This window comes from Capricornis sumatraensis, chromosome X, assembly GCF_032405125.1.
Source record: "Capricornis sumatraensis isolate serow.1 chromosome X, serow.2, whole genome shotgun sequence".
In the NCBI taxonomy this organism is placed as follows: Eukaryota; Metazoa; Chordata; class Mammalia; order Artiodactyla; family Bovidae; genus Capricornis; species Capricornis sumatraensis.
This window is the reverse complement of record NC_091092.1, coordinates 15,397,345-15,416,227: the sequence shown is the minus strand read 5'-3', so window position 1 is coordinate 15,416,227 and position 18,883 is coordinate 15,397,345. Positions and strand designations below refer to the sequence as shown.

The following is an 18,883-nucleotide window of genomic DNA, read 5'->3' as shown; positions in this document are numbered from 1 at the left end:
GAGTTGGACTGTGAAGAAAGCTGAGTGCCGAAGAATCGATGCTTTTGAACTGTGGTGTTGGAGAAGACTCTTGAGAGTCCCTTGGACTGCAAGGAGATCCAACCAGTCCATTCTAAAGGAGATCAGTCCTGGGTATTCTTTGGAAGGACTGATGCTAAAGCTGAAACTCCAATACTTTGGCTACCTCATGCAAAGACTTGACTTATTGGAAAAGACTCTGACGCTGGGAGGGACTGGGGGCAGGAGGAGAAGGAGACGACAGAGGATGAGATGGCTGGATGGCATCACTGACTCAATGGACGTGAGTTTGAGTGAACTCCAGGAGGCTGGCATGCTGCAACTCATGGGGTCGCAAAGAGTCAGACACGACTGAGCGACTGAACTGAATTGAGGACCTAGACTCTAGATGACCAGTAGAAAAGGGAATATTCAATTGTACAAGTAGCAAGGGAGTCCATCCCTAACAGGGCCCCCCTTTGACTCTTGATAAATAAACAGTAATGACACTGTTACTCCATACTTGGGGACAGTAACAAAAGAGAAGACATCTTCTCCCTTAGAGATCTATTTGTCTTGCAGCTTTCAAAAAGTGAAAGAATACCTTACCCTTGTACTTAAAGGATTCAGAATTAAAAGCTAACCACCCAGTCATATCAAATAATTTAAAAGCACAACATACCATCTATAAAAGGTTACCCAAACAAGTCACTCAGTAGTAGCGGCACTTGGAGTTTGTCTCCAGCTGTTTCTGGCAATCAAATCCAATTTTTTGATGTATTATTATAGTAAAATGTTACTATACCCAATCCTTTGTGAGTACCACACAACAAGCCTGCTGTACCTCTGAAATCAACTGGATATTTATTGAACACCTACTAAATACAGGACACTTTCACTATACACCAGCCATTAGCAAGCTACATCTGGCAAGTCAAATTAGGTCCACTTTATATTTTCCTTATGATAAGGAAGGTATGAATGACTTTTACACTTTTTCACCTGTTGGAAGAACTGCCTTCACCCACTAATACCAAACACCAAATGACCCTGGACATTAGCTTTTGCTCCAGACTTGATAATGTTTCTTAATTAATTCAACCAAAAATTACAAGACAAAAGAGCACTTATATGTGAAACTTATACAGTAGGAAAGTCATTTCAACAGCTAACACTATTTGAATCATAAGTGATGCCAACATGCTTTATACACTTTCCATGCTGTCACAAATCAAAACAACAAAATCACAATGCAATACCACTTTGCACCCACTAGAATGGCTGTAATAAAAAAAATAGACATTAACAAGTGTTGGTAAAGATGTGGAGGAGAATATACATTGCTAATGGGAGGGGAAAATATACAGCCACTTTGGTAAATTCTGGCAGTTCCTCACAAATTTAAACATAGAATTCCATATGGCCCAGCAATTCTACTCCTAGACAGGTACCAAGAGAAATGAAAGCATATATCTGCACAGAAACATGTACATGAATGTTTACAGCAGCATTATCCATAATAAACAAAAGGCAGAAGCCAGCCAACTGATGAATGGATAAGTGAAATATGGAAAGCCATACAGCAGAATATTATTTAGCCATTAAAATGAAGTACTGATACATACTACAATTTGGAAAAACTTCAGAAACCTTATGCTAAGTGAAAGAAGCTAAACACAAAAGATTTTTGTATGATTCATACACACTGGCAATAAAAATTAATGAAGTACTGGTACATGCTACAATATGGAGGAACCTCAAAAATATGCTAAGTTAAAGAAGCCAGGCACAAAAGACCACTTCTTACTTGATTTAACTCAGATGAAATGTCCAGAATATGCAAACTTATAGAGACAGAAAATAGATCAGTGGTTACCTGGAGTTGGGAGTGGGATTGAGGGTTAATTGTAAAAATATGAGTATGAGGGATTTAGGGGGGAAGTGAAAGTGTTCTAAAACATTATGATTATGGTTGCATCATTCAATAAAGTTACTAAAAATATTGAACTATACACTTGAAATGGGTGAATTTTATGTGAAAAATATATCCTAATAAAGTTATTAGAAATAGGAAAGGAAGAGTAGGGGAAACTGGGTGAGGGGCACATGGGAATTCTGCATTATCTTCCCAACTTTTCCATAAACCTCACACTATTCTGAAATTTAACTGAAAAATACCAAGAATATGTTTGTGCATTCAACCTATCTGTGTGAAAAGACATTTATAAAGATGAAATGTGTAAAATCTCATTATAGATGAGCATTAACATGAACATTTGAAACTATTTCGATAACAGAGAATACTATTAGCCCCAAATAAACAAAATGTTACCCCCTAAAAAAGAATTTCATTATTCTCATTAGTTGTCCTGTATTACCTAAAATAAGTGCTCAATTATTATTACTTTGAATTTTATCAATAAACATTTGCTGAAATTTGTTTTCTCCTTTGTCATATAAGTACCTACACATTATCCTCGATTTTGTTTTTTGGCCCACAGAGCCTAAAATATTTACTATCTGGTTCTTTACAGAACCGTGTTCTACACTATTACAGGATAAATATAATCAGTCTCCTTCTTGAGTGTATTGTTATCATTACCTAGTTTGGGCATAATGCCCTTAGTATATTAGTCGCTTAGTCCTGTCCGACTCTTTGTAACCCCATGTCCAGCGAACTCTGGAGGCAAAAACACTGGAATGGGTAGCCACTCCCTTCTCCACAGGATCTTCCTGATCTAACCACGGTCTCCTGCATTGCAGGCAGATTCTTTACCATCTGAGCCACCAGGGAAGCCCGTCCTTAGTATAGATCCTATAATTTTGCCTTTTGACTCACAAAGTCTAAAGATATTTACTATATAGCTCTTCACAGAAAAGTTGCCAAGCCCTGTTCTACACTATAACAGGGTAAATATACTCAGTCTCCTTCTTGAGTATGTTCTTATCATAACTTAGCTGTGGTATGATGCCAGTCTGGATATCCCCTATAAAGGATAAGCCGTGCATCTCTTCTGCTGTGGCACTATTTAGGAGTCCCATAAATAGAAACACTATTAGCTTAATAGTCTAGCAAAATTTCGATGTCACCTTTATTATCGTGATATTAGAGAGTCAACACTATAGACAGTGTCAAAATGACCCTCAAGTTGTTATGTCACCACGCCATGGACTCCGTGAGATCTCTTAGATATCAAGTAGCTCCTATGGCATCACACCCTGCCTTTGGCATCACCCTGGCACATCACCTTAGTGTCATATGCTATCACTGTTGTGGCAGAATTCTGCCCTAATGCCACTCCACCGAAATGTCAGCATAATTAAGTCCTATTTCCTTCCAATCCTTTGGCAGCGGCAGGAGCGATGGGGAGGGTGGCCGCAGGCACTGGTTCGAGCTCAGGAGGTAATATTCAGCTGCTATCGTTTTCCCTTCCGCTTACCACTGCAGGTCAGGGCCCCCAGACAGGACGTTTTGGCTCCCATAACTCTCTTGCCATGACCCCGCGCCCATTTCGCGTCACTGACTTAGTGCCCCAACAGCGACCACCCACCCCGGTTCTACACGAAGCCGCTCCCCATACCTGACTCCATTCTCCAGCTGTCATCCTGGGCCAATTCCACCAGCCACTTGACTACGGCGGCCGCACGGGACCCTGGGACTCGTAGTTCCGCCCCACTACGGGCAGAGTCGGGGAGAGTGGCGACCGCGCCTCCCTGCCCGGAACTGCACTCAGACTGCAACTCCCAGAGGCGCCCTGCGATGGGAAAAGCAAAGGAACAAGAGAGGATGGTGATTGGTGGAGCTCTACGGGCTCTTTTGATTGGCGCTCGGAGCCTGCGACGTGAGGAGGTGGTGGATCTGGCTGCCCCGAGATCCTGAGAAAGCGAAATGGAGGGGTGTGTGTCTAACCTAATGATCTGCAACCTGGCCTACAGCGGGAAGCTGGAGGAGTTAAAGGAGAGGATCCTGGCGGATAAGTCCCTGGCCACTAGGACTGACCAGGTAAAGCAGCGCTGGACCCTCTCCGCAGGCGGCGGCGGCGGCGGCGGCGGCGGAGACAACGTGGCTGCACAGCCCTGCCCAGTGCAGGGGGAGGCCGGTTCCGAGAGGGCGGGATTCCCGCCCCCGCCTCCCCATCCCTACCCCTGGGTCACCTCAGGACTCGGGATAGAGCGGCCCAGTCTAGCCCCGCAAAGTGCCAATGTTTCCCCCCTCCCCCTTTGGCCTGGTACTTAGCTCGCTGTATTTTGGATATTTCTAGAACGTTTAGCTCATTTCTCAGAAATGCCCAATCTTTGAGGCATCTGTGAGAAGGAAAGTTTCTGGATTTTTGTAATGGATTTCTTTGCTTTTATTAGTGATTTTATTCGAGGTAACGTGTAACTGAACGCCTCGTCTGTGTCAGGCAGTTACTGGAAGGAGCAGACGTGGATAAAGTAATCCCAAATCATATGTCCTATTCTAATTGTGGTATTCTTCGGGAGAGAAGTTGACGTGGTGCTTTCAGAACATATCATGGAAGGGCCTGATTTAATCTGGCTTAGGAAAGCCCAATGTTCTAACCCTAAAGACTTTGCAGAGGGAAGGTTGACTGTATCTTGAAAAATGAATGAGGTTTCCCTGGAGGATGAATGGGCAGTTTAGGCAGAAGTTAAACAAAAGAGAGTGGACCTTGGGAATGTTTCTTTCTGCTCCTACGTAAAGAACCCTCATGCTTTCACCCTGAGTTTCTAGAAAGAATCATGGTGCCCTCAGTAAGCCAACAAACATTTATAGATTGCTTCCTGTTTGACAGGCACCGTGCTAAGCACTAGCAAGATAGTGTCACATAATTAAAAATCTCCATTTTGTGTCTTTGAGAAGAGAATTAGAAGTCGGGAGACTTCTCTGGAACTTTCCTTTGCTGCTCAACCTGAAAAATCCCTTTGCCTGGTTTCCCTTTAGTTTGGTCTGGTAATGTTTAATACTTTAGATTTAATTTAACACAGTTAAATTAAGATTTAATAATACTTCTAACCATTCTTCATCAAGTCAATGGCATAAAAAAGGGAGAAACTATTCAGGATCAAAAGACTTAAGAAACAACTGTTGCAACTTGTGGACACTGTATGGACCCCGATTGAAAACAAGCTAACTGCAAAAAGATATTTGGGGTACTGTTGGGGAAATCTGAATACAGACTGGGTATTTGATGTTATAAAGGAGTTAGAGTTAATTTTAACCAGTGTAATAGCTATGTAGTAAAGTATTTTTATGGAGAAGGAAATGGCAACCTAGTATTTTCGTCTGGGAAATCCCATGGACAAAGGAGTCTGGCAGGCTACAGTCCATGGGGTCACAAAAGAGTTGGACAGGACTTACCGACTAAACTGACTAAATAACAACAAAGTGATTTTTAGACACCCAAATACTTAGGGATGAAAAGTCATGATATTTAAGATTTGTTTTTTAAAATCTCTTTAAGGGAAAAAAACAGATGAAGCAAATATTAGAAGACATTTGTACAATATAGGTGATTGGCCTATTTTTATATGAGTTTGAAATTTTTGTAATAAAGCTTATAATACTATTTTCTTTTACACAGAGCTAAGAAATATAGCAGTCACTGCAAAAAAAATATAAGAGTAAGAAATTCTTATTGAGAAACTCCTTTCTAGCTTTTTTTTTTTAAATAATGTTGCTTTCTAATTCTGTGTGTGGTATGTTTTTTAAATGGCTATATAGGGAATCTCAACTAGTTTTATGAACATTTCCTTTCCATAAGATTCACTTGTTCTTTCTAGAGCATCTAGAAAATTCAGGCTTGTGTCCTAACTTCACCATTTACTAGCTATGTGACCTTGGACAAGCTGCTTGCCTTGAGGAATCTTAGTTCCCTGATCTGTAAAATGGGGATAATATATACTATATAGAATCATGGGGATTACAGGAATTGATAGACGTAATATTTTTAGCACAGTGCCTGACATAAAAATATGTACATAGCTAAAGCTCTGTTTCTGCCAAAGCACTGAAGTAAGTTTTTTGCTCTATTGTTTTCATGGGTCTATTCTACCCAGAATTACCTACATTCATCAATGTATTCTCCGCATGGTACTAAAACCTTATGCTCTCTTATGTAAGTAATGTAGTTTAAGGTTACCTACCTGAGGATCCAGTCCTCTCCATTTCTTGTTTCCAAACCGTATGTTCACTGGCTCAGGATTAGTATGTTCTGCTTTCTCGTCTTAGTTCTTTTATTTCTTTTCAAGAATGTTGATCTTGCTGCTTCTCTGTTTCCCATGTAGGACAGCAGAACAGCGTTGCATTGGGCCTGCTCAGCTGGACATACAGAAATTGTTGAATTCTTGCTGCAACTTGGAGTGCCAGTGAATGATAAAGATGATGTGAGTACTAGGCAGAGTCGATAAATTCCCTGTTATCTTTAGAGTCCAGACTGGTGTTTACTGAAGCCTGAGAATTAAAGTCACAAATAAATTTTAACCTTTATGACTAGGAAGTTGCAGCATGGCGCCAGTGACCAAATACAGGACTGGTGGTTGCATTATTTCATTTTGCCACTTATAGCCTGTAATTTAAGGTAAGCATGCAGATCAAGGCTTATTGCAATGACGTCTAAGAGACTACAAAGCCATTTTTCTTATGTTAAAAAATTTTTGGTGAATAGTGCCTATAATTAGAATGAGGGCCTAGAACCTTTTTTGTTATAAAGAGATTTAGTGCAATGGTATTGGTTATATTAGGGTAAGACTTCTAGCAGGAGACCCCGGTTCGATTCCTGGGTTGGGAAGATCTGCTGGAGAAGGGGTAGGCTACCCTCTCCAGTATTCTTGTGCTTCCCTTGTGGCTCAGCTGAAAAAGAATCTGCCTGTAATGCAGGAGATCTGGGTTAGATCCCTGGGTTGGGAAGATCCCCTGGAGAAGGGAATGGCTATCCACTCCAGTATTCTGGCCTGGAGAATTCCATGGACTGTATGTCCATGGGGTCACAAAGAGTTGGACTCAACTGAGTGACTTTTACTTTCACTTTCTGAAGAATAAGGGTGAAAACTTTTTGTAAGCAGGTTCCTTTTCCAGGATGCTTGAGGAAGTAATATACATAATAGCAAAAAAAAAGAAAAATAATGGAGGAATAGTTGAGTACAGTAGGTATATCTACATAATAGTATGCAGCCAATAAAGTTATGATTCCAAAGAATGACAGAAAAATTCCTACAACATTGCTGGGGTCCAGCCCCGGTGGATCCAGGGAATTCGAAGAGTGGACGGCGTTGGCGTGGAAAGACTTGTTTATTTATTAATATAAGATTAGATTAAGAAACTATAGTGCAGTAGGAAGATTAAGTGGAGAAAGAGGGCTGAATAGCTTGGTTTACGCGGAAGACCAATAAAATTCCAGACAAGGAATTTGCACCATCTACGTTGGGCCACCGGCGCCCGCTTGAATATCTAAGGGTGCCTCGCCTTAAGCTCCCTTTCGCGCAGGTCTTAATAACCAGGGCAAATAAGTAGACCTGGCGAGCCTCCGCGCCCCAGATGGAAATTCAGCCTGAAATTAAAGTAAAGAGCAGAGGGAAGAAAAGGGAGAGAAAAAGAGAGAGAGAGAGAGAGACACGGGGGGAGCCAGATTCCCAAGAAACCAGGCCGAGACTAGTCCGAGAAACTGGTCCGAGAATCTTGTCCCATCCTTTATTGTTCAGAAGGCCTTTTATACTTTTGATAAAACATGGAGATCAATGGGTAACACAAAGTTATGCAGCGTTAGCAGTCCAGACTCTTATCAAAACTAGGCTTTTCTCTCTGCATACCTAATTGTATACACAAGTCTTAGGTAATTTACATCATCTTCCAACCAAAAGGGCCAATTAACATTTTACAGCCTTTTTTCTGATAAGGGTTTGTCAACCACAAGACTTATTTGTGTTGATCTTCCCAAGATCTGGTGCCACTCTCAGAAAGCACTAAATAAAGTTACATTCTTACATAGCAAGGATACAGCAATCTTATAACAAGTAGAGGGAGTACAGTGATTTACAGCAAAAGAGAAGCAATTAACTCAAAAGTCTAGTGTTGCTAACATCAAAAACTACTATGTATCTTTTTCTACATCCTGCTTACAATAACATCCTTCCAGGTGCCTAAAAGATAAAGAATATGGAGGTCTGGCAGCAATCCTTGAGTCAACAGTGAAAACCCTCTACCAATATAATTTTTAACTCTTTAGAAAAGGCTCTGTATCTTTAAGATGCTTTTAAGCTTTGTGCCTCCCGTGGTTGGGGAGCTGTAAGCAATTCACAAGCTGCAAGAGGTCTGGGGATCCTGTTAGGCAGGCTAGTGAGCTATCAGAGGGGTTTAACTGAAACATCCCTTTCAAATGCAGAAGACTAAAACCCTGAATTGACTTTTTTCCAGAGAATATCAGAAAAGTGGAAAAGCAGAGCACAAAAGCCGGCAGATTTTTGCTGGGGTACATGCTTAGGAATTTCCAGAGGGGTCCCTGAAGTCTGAGCACACCTTGCATATGTCAGCTTCCTTCCTCATGACCTTGTCACGGGCGGGATTCCTCACACTGGCTCCTGGCATCTCACCCTTTTTAATTTTAATTAATTAATTATTTATTTTTAAAATCAGGTGCAGTTCTGTCGCGAGATTTCACATGCTCTGCCGAAGAATCTAGACAATACAGGGAAGAATGATTACAAGGAGCAAGATTATAAACAGTAGACAGAATAGTCTTTCCAGAAATGAAGTTCGAGAAAGTGTGGAAAAAGTCATTGGCTTCTCCTGCGGTGGTAAAATCTAATCGGGAGTGTTCCAAGGTCTGAATCTGGTTATGCAGTTTCCCTAAGTCTAAACTAATATCTGAGCTGTTCCAAAACATCTAAAACTTGATTTTTTAACATATTGGGCATTTATACTTGTTGAGTCAATGATTGCTGCCATAGTAACAATAACAGTTGTTGTAACACAGCAAGAACATAATTATCATATCAGTAAGTTGTTACAGTTACAGGACATCTTTAAAACCACAAAAGAGCAGACATTATTTTGAGGAGTTAAACAAGATGAAAGCATCCATGGTTCACAAGTCACTACATTAGGTACGTTAAGTTTTCTGGAATCATTGGTGAAAAGAAAAACATAAGGAGAGGATAGACAAGCCAAAATAGAGTAAATAGAGTCATTTTCTGGTTGGAGTTTGCGCTGCAGCAGCTGTTAGTCCCGCCCGGATCTTGATGTTTATTTTGCCTCTCCTGCTGGTGGGAGCTGTTACGGGGCTGCGAGTGCGGTGCACTGGGTTCTGTCAGTCAGGCTGGCCCCGCCCGCAGCTTTTGGTGCGCGGCTGTTTCCCGCGGCGGTGGCGGCAGAGAAATTCCCTTTTTCTTTCGTGGTGAATCAGTCTGTCCGGGATCCAAATTGACGAATCTGCACCCTGTGGAAAAAATATAAACACTTCCTCGACCGGCAGTTAATTTTGGGTCGGGATCTTTTTGTCATCTGGAGGAGATCTTTTCACTTTACTAATGGCTTTTTATTTTACTGTTTCAGACAAATCAGCATTTAATTTATTACAGAGAGAACATATTGTAAAATCTGATGGGGGAAAACTATACTTAAATTTTCCTTTTTTAATTTTTGAATTAACAAAGCATGTGAGGGTAAATGATGCAAGATCTGATCACAATAATTTTTTATAGCAATCTGCCAATCATCATCAAACATTTGAAAAGCATCAAGTTGTTCTCTGTTATATGGAATTACAATTCTTGATGGCTCTTTATTAAACAATTTAATAAGTCAGTATACTTGAATTAATCTTTTTAATTAATATGTCAGTAATTTTTCCTTAGGCAGAGGCCATTGTTCCACCCACACTGGATCTTGAGATATCCATGTAATGGGGTAGGCAGCAAAAACACTGGCCTCCATTATAAATTTGGATATCCCAATCCAGCACTAAGCTTGCGAGGAGTTGGGCAAATTGGCTCAATTATTTCTGTCTGTTGTTTACCCAATCCTTTTGATGGATCATAGCCCATCTGCAGCATCTGAGAGGTCACTTTATCATCAGGGCTAAAAAGTAACACTCCCATTTGAGATAGCACGTCCCTCCCCCACAGGGTAAGGGGGAGTGAAGGAACGACATAAGGTTGGAAAGTTCCACAGGTATCTTCAAGTTGCCAATCTAAAATTTTTGCAATTTTAACTACTGTGGGGGCTTGAGGGCAAATAAAACAAAATTTGACTCCTGAAATCTATCAGAGCAACTTGCCAAATCATCACTATTTTTGTAAAAGAATTGCAGTTGATCCTTATTGAATGGAATTACTATATTTGCTACCTCTTATCCAAAAAGTTCCACACTTTTTTTTTCTTCTTTTTAAAATTAATTGTGCCACCAAGTTGGGATAAGATAAAACTATTTTTCTTGGGGTCATTGGTAGATGGAACCAATGGGCCTTCTTGTCACAAGCATCCTGTAGGTATTTATTTTGTGGCAAGAATAATTTCATCTCCTCTTTTGGTAATATTAATCTTAATTAACTGATCATTTAAAGCCTCATTTACTTTAACAAAAGCCAACTCTGTCTCACTAGTCAACCTTTTCTTAGAACTGGGATTAGGATTGTTTTTTTAAGCAATCAAACAAAAGGCTTTAAATCTACAGAAGTCAGTTTTAAATGTGGGCATATCCAATTAATATCACCTAATAATTTCTGGAAATCATTTAAAGTTAGTAAACAATCTCTCAGTAGCTTTAAACGGACATTATCAGTTTTAAAACTTTTGGCAGACCTAAATATAAGAAGCAAGAAAAGAGGTGTTACACAATATCTTTATAAGCTTTTCCAATGATCTTTTTATAACCCAAATCTGGTCTATAGCCTTTTAGATGACAAGTAACCATTTAATCTTTGCTTGAATACTTCCAGCAACGGGGAGCTCACTACTCACCAAGGTTTTAAACTCTCACCTCTTCTTCTACAGCATTTCCATCCTGCATACCACTTTTTCTAATCCCACCAACTCCTTTTCAGTAGTATGTGTTGGCCAGGAGGTGGACTAGTCTCTCAGCAATGTAAGAAACGTCTTGTCTATTGTCTAAGAGCCATGACATTTTATATCCTTGAATTAAAAAATCTTTTAAAGGCCTAGAAGCTGCAATATTTTGCACCCAAAAGGCTAGATCTAGATCCTCTGGGGCTTTTTTGTCTGTTTTTTTTGTCTGGTAATAAGGTAAAAGCAAAAGCTGTGCTATTTTTTTATTTTTATTAATTGCACAGTTTTAGCAGGTGGCGAGATCAAAACTTCAATTTTTTCAGTATAATCAGAATTTACTACACAAGACACTACCGAAATTTCTTGAAAAGAAAGCAAGCTATGCCCCAGCACAAGTCTTACAATGTCCTCAGGCAGGCGACTAGCCACTCCCATTGGAATCTGAGTCGGGAGTTAATATTATTGAGGTGGTGGAACTGAGGTCTAGGCCTGAGCTACCTGGGGTTGTTTGGTACGGCTTGTTGTCTCTGTTTAGCAGGACATTTTGGCAAAAAATGTTCTATTTGGCCTCAAGAGAAACATTTTGCATTTGTAAAATCCTTTTCATTACAAATATTTTTCTTTTTTTTTGTTTTTTTGTTTTTCTTCCTTTTTTTTTTTTTCTTGGGTGAGGCCCCTCCTGAGGGGATTTTATGCAAGGAGCAAGCTCTGTTTTAAAAGTTCTTTTGCTCAAAAATATTTTAACTATCCTTTTCAAACTTAAGCAATGTTCTGGGAGGCTTTGGATATAAAGTGGGGAGTTCTTAAGCCCTGGGGAGGCGCAAGCAGAGGTTGCAGTTGTCCCCTTAAATAAGATAACTTTTTTTTTTAAAGGTTTGGTTTGTGTAGAGGGGGAGGGGGCTCTCCAGGGCGCTCGGCCGCTGCGTCCTGTAAGCACCCTCCTTCCTCGGGAGGAAGAGTACAGTCTGTCCCCTTTTGTTTGCCAATGGCAGAAAATATGATCTGCGTAGAAGGTGGAGACCCACTACCATTTACCGCTATAGCCTCTCCCATAGGGTATCTAACAGCCTCATGACAGGGGTCCAGAACATTTGTAATCATATTTTACAGAGCAAAAGCATTTACAGGCCCATGCAAAGTATAGTAAGTTTTTTTAGCTGTTTTCCTAGCTTTACCCAAGTATCTAAAATCACTTTTATGGAAACCAAGGACATTGCTCTCGTAACACTAGCCTTTTTATCTTTAATTTGTCTTTTGTTTAACAATTAAAAAATTACTTTTATAAAGAGTTGTCATTGTTTTGAGTCATTGTTACCCGTGTCAGAAAATTAAGAGTTATAGAAAAGTCTGCCTTGACAAAAAGGTTTTACCTTTGGCAAGGGGGGTTTTGTTTTCAACCCTAAGATAGCAGGTTTCTTTTCAACCTCTAGAGCACCAGGTTTGTCTTAAACCTTTGAACACTTCCCACTCCTCCTCACCCTGTCTATCCTACAGGGGGGTCCGCAGCACCCTGAGTGGGGTCCTAGCCGTCCCGAACACTCAACACTGGGGGAGTACCCAAAAGTACTCCGGGGGGAGTGATTAAGTCACTCCGGGGGGAGCAACAGAGAGTGCTCCGGGGGGAGCTACAGAGAGTGCTCCGGGGGGAGCTACAGAGAGTGCTCCGGGGGGAGCTACAGAGAGTGCTCCGGGGGGAGCTTTTGCTCCGAGGAACCTACCTTCGAATAGCCTGTTCCGGGCGCCACTTGCCGGGGTCCAGCCCCGGTGGATCCAGGGAATTCGAAGAGTGGACGGTGTTGGCGTGGAAAGACTTGTTTATTTATTAATATAAGATTAGATTAAGAAACTATAGTGCAGTAGGAAGATTAAGTGGAGAAAGAGGGCTGAATAGCTTGGTTTACGCGGAAGACCAATAAAATTCCAGACACGGAATTTGCACCATCTACGTTGGGCCACCGGCGCCCACTTGAATATCTAAGGGTGCCTCGCCTTAAGCTCCCTTTCGCGCAGGTCTTAATAACCAGGGCAAATAAGTAGACCTGGCGAGCCTCCGCGCCCCAGATGGAAATTCAGCCTGAAATTAAAGTAAAGAGCAGAGGGAAGAAAAGGGGGAGAAAAAGAGAGAGAGAGAGAGACACGGGGGGAGCCAGATTCCCAAGAAACCAGGCCAAGACTAGTCCGAGAAACTGGTCCGAGAATCTGGTCCCATCCTTTATTGTTCAGAAGGCCTTTTATACTTTTGATAAAACATGGAGATCAATGGGTAACACAAAGTTATGCAGCGTTAGCAGTCCAGACTCTTAACCAAAACTAGGCTTTTCTCTCTGCATACCTAATTGTATACACAAGTCTTAGGTAATTTACATCATCTTCCAACCAAAAGGGCCAATTAACATTTTACAGCCTTTTTTCTGATAAGGGTTTGTCAACCACAAGACTTATTTGTGTTGATCTTCCCAAGGTCTGGTGCCACTCTCAGAAAGCCCTAAATAAAGTTACATTCTTACATAGCAAGGATACAGCAATCTTATAACAAGTAGAGGGAGTACAGTGATTTACAGCAAAAGAGAAGCAGTTAACTCAAAAGTCTAGTGTTGCTAACATCAAAAACTACTATGTATCTTTTTCTACATCCTGCTTACAATAACATCCTTCCAGGTGCCTAAAAGATAAAGAATATGGAGGTCTGGCAGCAATCCTTGAGTCAACAGTGAAAACCCTCTACCAATATAATTTTTAACTCTTTAGAAAAGGCTCTGTATCTTTAAGATGCTTTTAAGCTTTGTGCCTCCCGCGGTTGGGGGGCTGTAAGCAATTCACAAGCTGCAAGAGGTCTGGGGAACCTGTTAGGCAGGCTAGAGAGCTATCAGAGGGGTTTAACTGAAACATCCCTTTCAAATGCAGAAGACTAAAACCCTGAATTGACTTTTTTCCAGAGAATATCAGAAAAGTGGAAAAGCAGAGCACAAAAGCCGGCAGATTTTTGTTGGGGTACATGCTTAGGAATTTCCAGAGGGGTCCCTGAAGTCTGAGCACACCTTGCGTATGTCAGCTTCCTTCCTCATGACCTTGTCACGGGCGGGATTCCTCACACTGGCTCCCGGCACAACATGATGATAAGTGGAAATTTTGGAAAATACAACTCAACGAAGTTTGATATCCTACGATCCCTATTTAAAAACACATTAGAGTTAGTCTTAAGTGGTCTCCATGTTACAGAATTATGGATTCTTTTCTTTTGTATGTATCTGATTTCCAAATATCCTGCAGTCCTTAATGAGGGGAAGAATGTATTTTCTTAAAACCACTCATACACAGCTCTGTAAACCCTGTCTTAATGTTAGCATTAATCCCTGTGACTTTTCTGCCTGGTTTGTGTTCTGTCCACCTCTTTTACAGGCAGGTTGGTCTCCTCTTCATATTGCTGCTTCTGCTGGTCGAGATGAGATTGTCAAAGCCCTTCTGGGAAAAGGTGCTCAAGTGAATGCTGTCAATCAAAATGGCTGTACTCCCCTACATTATGCAGCTTCCAAAAACAGGCATGAGGTAGGGTTCCATTCCCAGGCTTCTTTTGAGTTCTAAACCTCTACGCAAACACAGATATTAACAGACATCTGCATTGTTTTCTTTTATATCTTCCCAGATTGCTGTCATGTTACTGGAAGGCGGAGCTAATCCAGATGCTAAGGACCATTATGAGGCCACAGCGATGCACCGGGCAGCAGCCAAGGGTAACTTGAAGATGATTCATATTCTTCTGTACTACAAAGCTTCCACAAACATCCAAGACACTGAGGGTAACACTCCTCTGTAAGTGATGAGTAGCAGTCATTTATATTCTACCTGACATTAGCCCTCTTGCGCTAATTCTTACACATCATTTTTTTAATTCTGCTTATAATACCTGTTTATGGCCAAAAAAAACCTGAAGGTACACAAAAGTATAAAGATAAAAATTCAAAGTGCCTATCATCTTGCCACCCAGAAATAACCACTGATAACATTTTAATGTATTTCCTCCCTGTCTTTTATATGTAAATATGCATACTTTGCATATGCTTTTTAAAAAAATTGGAACCATATTGTGTATGTAGTTTCATATCTTGTGCTTTTTACCTCATAGTGTAAGCATTTTCCAATGTTAATAAATATTTCTAAAATGATTTTGAATGCCTATACACAATGCTATTTTATGCCAGAATTTAATAATTCCTCTGTTACTGTATGTTTAAGCTTTTTTGAGTTTTCCGCTATTATAAATAATGCTACATTGATCAAACGTTATACGAAAACCTTTGGCCATATTGCTGATTAGTATCTTAGTGTAGAACTAGAATTGCTGGGTCAACAGATACACATTTTAAAACAGTTGCTGTATATTCCCAAATTACTTCCAGAGGAGTTGTATTTTTGCCTCCTCCCAACAGCAGTTTGAGAGTGCCTATTACCCCTCTCCGACATGAAAAATATCCTTTTCTTATAGGAAAAATGGTGTTTCAAAGTTGTAACTTGCATTTTCTTACTATCAAGGAAGCTAAACATTTTTAGTGCCTATGACTATATTTCTTCTCTAAATTATAGCTTTCTATATCCCTTTCTCTGTTTCCTTTTGGAAAATTAATTTATTTTTACTGATTTGTTTGTATACCCTTGACATAGTACAAGTATTAACCTTCTTCCATGCTAGTTGAAAATATTTTTCCCAGTTTGTCTTTAAATTTTATTTTTTTGAAATGACAGAAGTTTTTGACTTCTATATAGTCAGATCTATTAATCTTCCCTCACAGCTAGAAAGTACTTCCTCACCCTGAAGTTAGATAAATACTCACCTGTATTTTGGGGCTTCCTGGTGGCCTAGATGGTAAAGAATCTGCCTGCAATGCGGGAGACCCAGGTTCAATCCCTGGGTCAGGAAGATCCCCTGGAGAAGGGAATGGCTACCCACTCCAGTATTCTTGCCTGGAGAATTCCATGGACAGAGGAGCCTGGCAGGCTACATTCCATGGGGTTGAAAGAGTCGGACACGACATAGCAACTAATATACTTTCACATGCTATAATCAAGAACTCAGGCATTTTCATTGCAGATCCAGTCTCTTTAAATTTATTGGGCTTCCCTGGTGGCACAAACAGTAAAGAATCTGCCTATAATGAAGGAGACGCAGGTTTGATCCCTGAGTTGGGAAGATCCCCTGGAGAAGGAAATGACTACTCACTCCAGTATTCTTGCCTGGGAAATCCCATGGACAGAGGAGCCTGGTGGGCTATAGTCCATGGGGTCACAAAGAATCAGACACAACTGAGTGACTAACACTTATTATGCTATGTACACTTAAGTCACCTGTATTTTATTGCTGTTTTACGAAAAAAACATTGCATTGGTTTGGTTTAGTTACTGTTTTTCATTTAACTCAAATGCATCTGGCATTGACTATGTATGACCTGAAGCCATCCTCTACCTTGATATTTCTTCTACAGTAATTGGCCACTTTTATTCTTTATTTAATGGTGACTTTTTTGAACCAGAAAATCTATGAGTCTTCTTTTTAGTTCAGAGTAAGATTCAATATTGTTTTCTTAACTCTTTGTTTTAAATTTTTTCTCTGTAGTTCTGAGTGGCTTTATTTAGAAAAACATGCATGTTCTAGCCCTTTTCTCCAAATAAGAAAGGGAGGGTGGCCTGGAGGAAATTTAGGAGTCACAGGCAGTGTTGCATCCTGGGAAGAGCCAAAGATTAAGGAATAGTTAGATGCTATTTGCCCTATCCAAACTCAGCCACTTAACAGCTATATTAAATAACTTGGAGAAGTTACTTAAGTTTCCTGAGTCTAATTTTCTTATCTGTAATATGAGATATGTAAAATTCCTTCCTCCCTAAGGTTAAAGAAAATAACATGTTAAGTGTATAGTACTCTACCCGGTAAACTGTTAAGTGCCTCACAAGGTCCCCACCCCCACCCCCGCCCAACTCACTGCTCAGCCGTGTCGTCATCATATACAAAGACTTTAACCTCAGTCACAATTTCAACTGTAAAATGGTGATAATAATACCCTGCTAACCTACAAAGTGCCTATAACAATCAGATGGTATAAAAAATTTTATAGACTGCTTTTCCAATATTTAAACGACACAAGTTGCTATTAGCAGATTATATAGAGAGGTTTTTCTAAATTCTAACCCAGAATTATTGTATGTCTTTGGTATAACCTACTAATCTCCATAAAATGAGGGCATTGTTCTTAGGCTGGCATTTAGATCGCTTTTGTTGTAGTAGGGTCAGAATTGTTATTTATGGTCTGAGATTCTAAAGCTATATTCCACTGAATTTTAACTTAAAAACACTCTTCTCCATGGAAATAGATTTTCCCTTCAAGATTAAATAACTTTCCAGCATCACACAGCCATATGCAGTTCAGACTACCTGTCAGGAACTCCTAACCATTATATAGAACTGGAAATGATTAATCAATCTCTGTGGTCCTTGATTTCAGGCACTTAGCCTGTGATGAAGAGAGAGTGGAAGAAGCAAAATTGCTGGTGTCCCAAGGAGCAAGCATTTACATTGAGAATAAAGAAGAAAAAACACCCCTACAAGTGGCCAAAGGTGGGCTGGGTTTAATACTCAAGAGAATGGTGGAAAGCTAAACAGCTTGGATTTAGTCTTACTTTGTTTTGTGGCTGTCCCCTAATGTACTGGTAACTAATGTATGTGTACACAAGACATCATCTATGAATGACGAAGTTTTTTCATCTCCCAAGTCTTGTAAACGTGTTTACTATTGTTCCTGCCGAGTTATTTGTTCTTAGCTTACAACTTGCTTTCCAGGCATTGAATAACTGTTGACATTGTCCTACTCTTTTATATTATCTGTATTGAATTTTGGTTAACTCTGTGCAAGTGATTTTGTGGCTGTTGTGAGTCTTAAGCACCCTATCACGCACCCTCTATCCCCCTTTGAGGCAGAACAACCCCAGTAGCACCAGGCCAATGGTTTTCCCAATGTTTCTAGGTAGATTCTAGAATGTTCCTCCATACAGTTGAAACACATCATAACTCAGAAGCCTACGCCACATATTTCTGTTTTTTCTGACAGTACGGTTTAATTTTTTGTTATCGGAGGAATACTTATATCTTGTGAGGACCAAGTTTTCGGTTCGGGGATGCTGTCCTTGGCATTCATAACCACAAAGAAAATGAAATAAAATCACATGGGTACGAGTGTCTTTTTTAATGAGCTGTTTCCCTCCAAAGTAAAATGTATTGTTTTTTTTCTTTTTAATTTTTATTTTTACTTTATTTTACTTTACAATACTGTATTGGTTTTGCCATACATTGACATGAATCCACCACGGGTGTACCTGCGTTCCCAAACATGAAAAGAAAATTTTTAAGTACCTATATTAAATCACACCATATTGAAAAGAATGTCAAGTTTGTTACCATGATGTATAACAAAAATGAATTTTGATTTGTATTTCAGCAGCTAAAAAAATAAAATGCTAAATCTCCTGATTCTTCTTTCAAATCAGTTAGATAACTCACTTAAGCCTTTAAAGGCTTTATAAAGATACTTTCTTAATTTTTGGTAGCTCTAAAGTCAGTAAAATTAGTGAAGCTTGAACTGCAGCTAAAATATGTAAAAATCTTCTGAATTGCTAATTAAATTGGAGCAAAAGAAAATTAATAAGTATAAATTTGATCTCACTTTAGGGAAACATTTTAAATGATTCAGTTCAGTTCAGATGCTCAGTCATGTCTGACTCTGCGACCCCATGAATTGCAGCACTCCAGGCCTCCCTGTCCATCACCAACTCCCGGAGTTCACTCAGATTCACATCCATCGAGTCAGTGATGCCATCCAGCCATCTCATCCTCTGTCATCC

At 40.0% G+C, this 18,883-nt stretch overlaps 2 protein-coding genes across 6 annotated transcripts in view; one reads left to right on the top strand and one right to left on the bottom strand.

Moving 5' to 3' along the window:
• Positions 1 to 3,618, bottom strand: part of ATG4A (autophagy related 4A cysteine peptidase) — a 78,296-nt gene extending 74,678 nt beyond the window's left edge. For all 4 annotated transcript variants that reach the window (XM_068962098.1, XM_068962099.1, XM_068962100.1 and 1 more), the window contains exon 1: positions 3,579 to 3,618. In XM_068962098.1, coding sequence (XP_068818199.1) covers positions 3,579 to 3,588 — 10 coding nt within the window. In that variant the 5' untranslated portion in view covers positions 3,589 to 3,618. The remainder of the gene's footprint in view (positions 1 to 3,578) is intronic.
• A 267-nt stretch (positions 3,619 to 3,885) lies between these two features.
• Positions 3,886 to 18,469, top strand: PSMD10 (proteasome 26S subunit, non-ATPase 10). Of its 2 annotated transcripts, none has more exons than XM_068962539.1 (5): positions 3,886 to 4,000; positions 6,286 to 6,384; positions 14,399 to 14,545; positions 14,643 to 14,809; positions 17,491 to 18,469. In XM_068962539.1, the coding sequence occupies exons 1-5, from the start codon at positions 3,887 to 3,889 to the stop codon at positions 17,642 to 17,644; spliced, it is 681 nt and encodes a 226-aa protein (XP_068818640.1). In that variant the 5' UTR covers position 3,886; the 3' UTR covers positions 17,645 to 18,469. The 2 variants fall into 2 exon arrangements, with proteins under 2 accessions (XP_068818640.1, XP_068818641.1); XM_068962540.1 differs by having other exon boundaries at positions 14,643 to 14,730; positions 17,491 to 17,599.
• The last annotated feature ends 414 nt before the right edge of the window (positions 18,470 to 18,883 follow it).

What these genes read in the sequence shown, in the direction of transcription:
- PSMD10 (XM_068962539.1), top strand. Translation starts at nt 3,887, where the DNA reads ATGGAGGGGTGTGTGTCTAACCTAATGATCTGCAACCTGGCCTACAGC. An exon ending in CAGTGAATGATAAAGATGAT is followed by an intron (nt 6,385 to 14,398) that starts GTGAGTACTAGG and finishes CCTCTTTTACAG; the next exon opens with GCAGGTTGGTCTCCTCTTCA. An exon ending in CTTCCAAAAACAGGCATGAG is followed by an intron (nt 14,546 to 14,642) that starts GTAGGGTTCCAT and finishes ATATCTTCCCAG; the next exon opens with ATTGCTGTCATGTTACTGGA.